The following is a 7399-nucleotide window of genomic DNA, read 5'->3' as shown; positions in this document are numbered from 1 at the left end:
TATATAGGTATATAACCTCATAGAGAGAGTGGACCTCGAGTGGACGAACTTTCCATGGGCTGTGTCAAAAAGAGGAAAATTCGTGTGGAAGATATCTTTAATCTCGTGAAGTTTGTTTCGAGGAGTTTTGCGACATCATCTGGAGTCCATCGATGCCTTTTTAAGGCCCATGAGTGTTTTTTACAACATTTTTACGGACTTCGAGGCTTCAAGGCGTGGCGAGGCCTACTGAGCCCAGCCCAGTCAGAATGGAAGCATAAAATCAAAACGGGGTGGGTCCTAAAGGTCGGCGCTTACCAACCACAGACCTAGCAAACTCTGCGAATTGCCAGGAATTCGAGAAACTTTATTTAAACGTGCCAATTCCAATTCATCCAAAACCGGACGAAGGCCATTCCTGGATGCCTGCAGACCTCCCTACTACTGGCAAGTAAACATATGAAAGAAAATTCGGCAAAGGTTAGCAAAGGGTGAGCAATTCGTGACTGCAGGAAAGATCTCTGCTCCCCCTACGCACCTACTTCCGAGCATCGTGAAACCTCAGATGACGCCAGCATCGCGAGCCCAGCCGGCTGCACCAGAAGACTCAGAAGAGGGAACTACCCCCGCTTCCTAAAAATTACAACTAGATAATTATAAACACCGGGCGCGGGCACAAAGAAATTCATGCCAACCCAGTTTTCAAAAGCCAACGTGACAGCCTGCAACAGCATTACGTCATTAGACCGCTCTATTGTGAGACCACGCAGAGGATCAAACGTCGTCATTGATAGCATTCCCTATGAAGAAACTGCGCAGCCCGTACGGCACCTCACATGTCTGTGCCAGGATAGCAAGCCTTATGCAGTCAACGTTTACCTGGCCACGCCTGAGGATGTCTTTAAAGGAGTTATTCATGTAATGGACCGAAACACTCCGTCAGAAGAACTCCTCGCTAACCTTCTGCTGCTCACCCAGGGGGCAAACATAGTTCAATCACGAATGCCAGGAAGGTCGTGCACGGCAGTGCTAACATTCCTAGGCCCATTCCTTCCCTGTTACGTAATCTACTACGGAGAAGTGGTGTGTTGCCCATACAGATCAACCCAACAAATTTGCCAAGAATATCTCAAAGCATGCCACAGAGCGGACGTGTGCCAAACCTCGGATAACAATGCGTGCCGCAACTGCAGAGTTCACGACCCGGAGAAAGTCCACGCCTGCAAAGCCAAGAGCATGGCCTTCCAGGGAAACCATCCAACGGGCGACAGGGCCTGGAAGCAACGCCTAAAGACAGTCACCATACTCAGCCACAATAACAACGACGTCCGAAAGGGTAACAAACAACAACAAAACCCTTCAATGCAACACGTCGGCAGAAAACATCAACAGTTCAACTCGATTGAGTACAGCTGGTTTGGTACGGAACAAGAGGAGTGGCAGTTGACAGGGACACCCGGACAGCAGTCCCGTTCGAAATCCAGGATTAGATTCAGGGAAAGACTGAACTCCAGAGGTCCGCTGGGGGGGGGGGGGGGCAGAGTTCATCTGTCCTCAAAAGAAGGTACTCCAAAAGGAAGCCAAATCACAAAGGGCCACCATCCTCCCGAGCGCTGACGCCAAGTCACCTGAAGCGAAGCGACAAAATTGTAAGCTGGTTTCAGGTTTTTCTCCCACTGCTCTGAACTGTAATGGCCCATGTCAGGATTGCTCAAGGATTGAGGAGGAAAATATACTACTAAAATCAAGCTATCCGAACAACACAGACGTGTTAAAAGCGTTGAACAAAAACTGCAACTGGTTATGCAAGATTGTAAGAAAGAGTCTGCCCCTGCACCCTCGAAAATGAGTGTCATTAAACCCAAAATCAGCACCAGACAACAGCTGAACACCCCCGCCTCACACCCTGCCAAAACATGCCAGTGTAATGCAAACGCAACAGCAAGAACCGGCAACATCAACACCCGCACTTACAAAACTGAAATGCGCACAAAACGTTCTTGGTCAGGTTAAGCAGATTATAAATCAAATTCAACAGGCATTGACACAAAATCTGAATAACTCAAAGCCAAACAGACACGTTGGCTCAATTTGCGGCAGTACAATATGAATTAAACATGAAATTTCACACAATAACATAGCGGATGCGAAAGCCTACGAGGATCGCCTATAACCCACTCCTAAAGGCCGAACGAAGATACGCTGGCGAGACAGAACTGAGCGACTGCGAATCATCCACAAGCAACGCTTATGGCCTCCTCCCGTAATTAGCAGGCAGACAATGTAGAAGTCTGGCCGTGGAAGTGTCGCTCTGTAAAAAAGAAAAGTAGTCTCTGCAGCTCTTTATTAAAATCAACCAATGCCAGCTGACGTCGTTTGCCTCCAAGAAACGGAAAAGGCAACGTAGGCCAAAGAATACCGCACATACACCCGCCCTACGGCACCTTGAGTAGCTACACTAATGGTGTAGCTACACTAGCTACACCGTGACACAGATCAAGTCCACATCCAGATTGTCTCTCAAAAAAAGACGGAAGCAAAGCGTGTTTTATCCTAAACCTCTGCAGTCCTCCAAACAACACACATGAAGATTTCAACCCAATTTTACTCACTTGCACCCGTATAGCACGAAAGAGCCGCCTAATTATTATCCGGGACTTAAACGCTGTACACATGGCATGGGGCTCCCACAAGGACACCCCGAAGGGAACCAACCTGTTGGAAGCAGCTGAGCACTTGGACATCTCCCTATTGACAGACATCATGTCCCCCCACTAGAATAGGGAACAGTGTTAGCAAACACACCTGCCCAGACCTAATTTTCACTAAATATTTAAGCCACTTGACATGCACCAATATGTAAGAAACCCTGGGAAGCGATCACAACATTCTTAGCTTATCCTTAACGACAGCCCGTATGAGGCGGACTATTGGCTCTACAAAAATGATGGACTGCGATAAATTAAGGATTATTAAAACGTCACAAAGTGTCATACTAGCAATTGAAGTTTAGGTTAAAAACAATAAAGATTCTCATGCAAAGACGACCCAAATTATCCAAACGCCAGCAGAGACACCTGAGGTAGCCAGACAAGTTCTTGTTTTATGGGGAGCCCGAAAATGTTTAGTAAAACGGTGGAAAAGCCAAAACATAAATATAAAACTACAATTAAAAATAGAGAAGGTTACTGAAGAAGCACTGGAATACTCTGTAAAGCACAGCAAGCACAACTGTGTAGAGGTTTTTGACTCGCTGAAATTTTCCCTAAGTACAGACAAAACATAGTCGATCTTGGAATGCCTGATAGACCCGTCCAAAAAAAAATCGGGCTCAAACAGACTCATACTGCACTCCATAGCCTCTAAGTAACAGGGCATGGATGCTGATTTAATAAAATGGTTTATGGTTTATGCGGGTTTAACGTACCAAAGTGACTCTGGCAATGAGGGACGCCTTAATAAAGGGCTCCGGAAATTTCGACCACCTGGTGTTCTTTTACGTGCACTGAGACCGTACAGTACAAGGACCCCCAGAATTTTGCCTTCATCAAAATTTGACCGCCTCGGCAGGGATCGCACCCTATCTTTCGAGCCAGCAGCCAAGCGACACAACCACTCAGCCACCACGCCGGCGCAGATTTAATAAAAGCCATGCACAAAAACACATAATGGACCCATGCTCGGCTTGCCAAACTTCATATGAGGGTCAGCCCAACTCCATGCTCGACTACACCATAACACTGGCAGAGGTCTACTCAGCAGCCCGTATGTCCACAAGAAACACTGCCCTGGAGGTAACGTGGTTTCAAACGGTATAATCAGAAACCTGAGCACCGCCCACCTGATGGTACTAACCAAGTACATCAACGAAGAACTGTAAAAGAAGGGCCAGCTGCCGCTGGCTTAGAAACAGGCGGACATCATCACTAAACCTAAAGCAGGAAGACCTCTGGCTACAGTCTCGCTCCAAACTCCCTCACTTCTTGCCTCCGATAGCTCTATGAACGAGTAATCCACCTGAGGACTCAAAATTGCATAGCAGAAAACAGCCTGTTTCCTTTCTGCATGTTGGGCTTCCGCAAGGGACTCTGCAGCCAAGAAGCCTTCCTCCGTATTAAAGAATAAGTAATAAATACCATTCCCAAACATGGCGAAAACCATCTACTTGCATTAGATATGAAAGGGGCATTCGACAATATTGGCCATCACACCATTTTACAAGAAATAAACTTTTCAACTGCGGCAAGAAATTCTTCAACTACGTGAAGGCATTCCTCTCGGATCTCACCGCCACCATATAAATTGAACAGATCCGATCACCCCAGTACCCATGCCCATTTAAGACACGCCGCAGGGTTCTGTAGTCTCATCAGTGCAGTTCAACAAAGGAATCCTCAAACTTAGCCAAAAAGCTCTTAACCCGCAAAGATATCGGCTTCACCTTCTACGCGGACGTCATCAACATATGGTGTACAGAGGGATCCTTGGCGCATAAGGAAGAAGATCTGCAATCAGCTATAGGTATGTTCGAAGATTTGCCAAAGAGTACAGTATTCATTGCTCCCCAAAAAATCCAAACTTATCAGGTTCGCGGGAAAAATTACAAGTCTCCAGAAGAGATTTCACTCTACGTAGGAAACCAAAAATTCAGAAAAAAGTTAAACTGTTGGAGCTCTGGTATCAAGTAACCTGGGAGCAGATTATACAATCAAAACTCTCAAGGCCATGGTCAACCAAATACCAAAAATGATAACAAGGGAAACCAGGCTCGGAAGGAGATGAGGGAGGAAGACAGCCTCCGCCTAGTCCGAGCTGTAGTAAGCAGGGTTACCTACCGGCTCCCATATCCAGAGATTAGAATCGTTGATAGAAGGGCCATTGACACCGTCTTAAGGAGAGCCTAATAACAGCCCTAAACATACTACCAACGGAACGTCTTTTGGCACTCGGAGTACACAATAGCATCGAAGAGCTCAGGGAGGCGGTTTTAGAGGGTCAAAAGAACCGCCTAACAACACATGCTAGTAGGAATATTCTGTCGCGACTGGGGCTATGGCAGGCACTACGAAATAGTGAGAGCAAGTCCCAAATGCAGACACCTGCAAGAGATAAAATCTATGTAAACCTGATATCCAGACACATGCACTACGAGCTGCAAAAGGGTAGGAGGAGAGCTAGAGTAAAAGCACTGGCAAAAAATATATAATACCCTGAAGCAGTATATGTGGACACCGGGAACTATGCCGAACCAGTCAGGTTCGCGATTGCTGAGCTTGACAACGAGAAGAGGCCAATCATTAGAGCATCAATCTATGCCAAGCACAGTCCGGAAGCAGAACCGCTCCCCATACCTATCACCAACAGAGCTCCAGAGCGACAAGGCAAGTCAACGTACGTCGTGACGGACATTCAACTAGCCTGCAGGGTTTACCTTGCTGTGTAACTGTCGAATGGGGAGCACACAATTAACTACTTTCAAACTCACACACAATAATATGGACACCTGGTCATGAAACCCTAGCCGGAAACGAGGTAGCTAATGATCTAGCCCGAGCTCTCAAAAATCGAACGAATCCTATCACTAGCAAACCCCTCTCCCAACCCCATATGGTGGCAGGCTAGAACACCTTAGGCTAGAAAGAAGACATTTCTCACCGCCACACAGACAACTGTCCTCCTCAAATACTATGGACTGAGGTAGAATACAAGAGCATATCCAAGTCTTCATATTTTACACAAACTCACACCCACACAATACCCAAGTTACTGTCCTTAGTGCGGAGCACGCCCCACGCTCTACCATACATCTTGGAAATTCCAGAACAAACCAGAGAAAAAATAAATAGTGCCACACCCGACACCCAAACCGTGGGAAGAGGCCCTGTCCAGCGACAGCCTACACTAGCAAGCCCGGATAATCAAGCTAGTCTGCAAGTCAGCTGCCGCCAGCACAGCCCTAGACTAGGGGCCCCGACCACCCGGCTCCTGCGAATTAATCACCTAAATAAAAGTTTTCCCTCTCCCTCGCTCCATTTTAAAGAACTTTTTACAAAATATATTTCACCGGTGTGTATCTTGAAAGATTCAGCTGCGGTTCCATGCATGACAGCCAGAGCTTCGTGAAGAGTTCTGTTAAGAATAAAGCAGGTGAGCAGCAAAAGCATGAATGTAGTACCCTTATGTTCTCAGATAATGTGCATGCTTTTGGTTAGAATGGGCACAATTTTTTGCAGTTCTGAGGCATGCAGAGGCTACGTTACACGACAACCCTCTCTCAGTCACCCCTGTAAAATATCATTGCTTAGGTGAAGTTATCCGATATGTCATAATTTCGTGTCCGGTAACACTGCTTTCATCATGGCTGATCTGGCAACCGAAATGTTTCTTGGGCTGTAATTGTCCACAGCACTCGCAAATAATCCTCTTGGAAAACTAGTGGGACGTGAAGAGAGTTAAAACCACCAAGGTAGAACCAAGTTTCTTCAAGGGAATTTCAGTTTTTGAGCGTGATAAAATAAGTGACAAACCTAACAAAACTCCTAAGTAAAGGTACTAAGCAACGTAGATGTTTTAGGTTAAAGACAAGTATGATAGTAAATTTATAAATGTAATTTGTGTGTGAAGTTCATTTCGCACGTTTTATTTTTCATTTATTGACGTCGAGCACAAGCGAACGTGAGAAAAACGTTTTGAACATTTCAGAGAGTGATGTCTCCGTGACAGGGAACATTTCATATATGCTCTCGAGTTTCAGCCAAATCTACACGTCCGCTTTTTCCACGCTAGTTTCCGCCATCTAAGGCATTTTTCTCATTGTAGTGAAAAAGCTCGTTTATAAGTGAAGTAATTAAGGAATGTTGAAAAATGCGAAAGATCACTTTAAATAATTTCTCTACTGGTGATATCAAAAGAATAATGTAAACCTAGAGTTGAACACGACTCCGCACGCCCATAATTGCACCGCGTATGCGTCCCTAAGGAGGACTCGTTGAAAATACAGCGCTTAATACTTGTAATGTACGCTGAAAAGGAAGCCATGTTGAATATGATGTCTAAGCTTTCCTGATTATCACACGCTGGAACTGTTCAAAAACGGATAATGCAGTAATCAGGCTTACCCATCACGCAGGTGCAGTCAGGCAGTTCTCCTGAAAATGAAAGCTTAGGTAGGCACAATGCTGAAAGCCAGAGGAGCGCAAAAGGTACAAGAGGGCGTTGCTTAAATAGCAATTTTTGGTATCGTTATCTTAAGGGCGGGAAGCATCACTCCATCTTTAGGAGCGCACTGTCGTTATCTTTATTGTTCAGCAGCTATAAGGTTCTTCGCAGCCTGTAATCTAAGATGGGAAAGGGCGCAGGGACGCCTCCGAGAGACGTCAGAAAACGTTAGAACACAACAATGTAAGGTCGAACCAGTAAG

General features: G+C 45.8%; 1 protein-coding gene across 1 annotated transcript in view; it reads right to left on the bottom strand.

Moving 5' to 3' along the window:
* LOC144106676 (uncharacterized) overlaps positions 1–7164 on the bottom strand; it is a 33737-nt gene extending 26573 nt beyond the window's left edge. Inside the window, exon 1 of the mRNA XM_077639518.1 lies at positions 7098–7164. Within this exon, the coding sequence (XP_077495644.1) occupies positions 7098–7101 (4 nt within the window). The 5' untranslated portion in view covers positions 7102–7164. The remainder of the gene's footprint in view (positions 1–7097) is intronic.
* Positions 7165–7399: the final 235 nt, after the last annotated feature.

Source organism: Amblyomma americanum, chromosome 10 (assembly GCF_052857255.1).
Source record: "Amblyomma americanum isolate KBUSLIRL-KWMA chromosome 10, ASM5285725v1, whole genome shotgun sequence".
Classification (NCBI taxonomy): Eukaryota; Metazoa; Arthropoda; class Arachnida; order Ixodida; family Ixodidae; genus Amblyomma; species Amblyomma americanum.
This window is presented reverse-complemented; position numbering and strand designations above follow the sequence as displayed.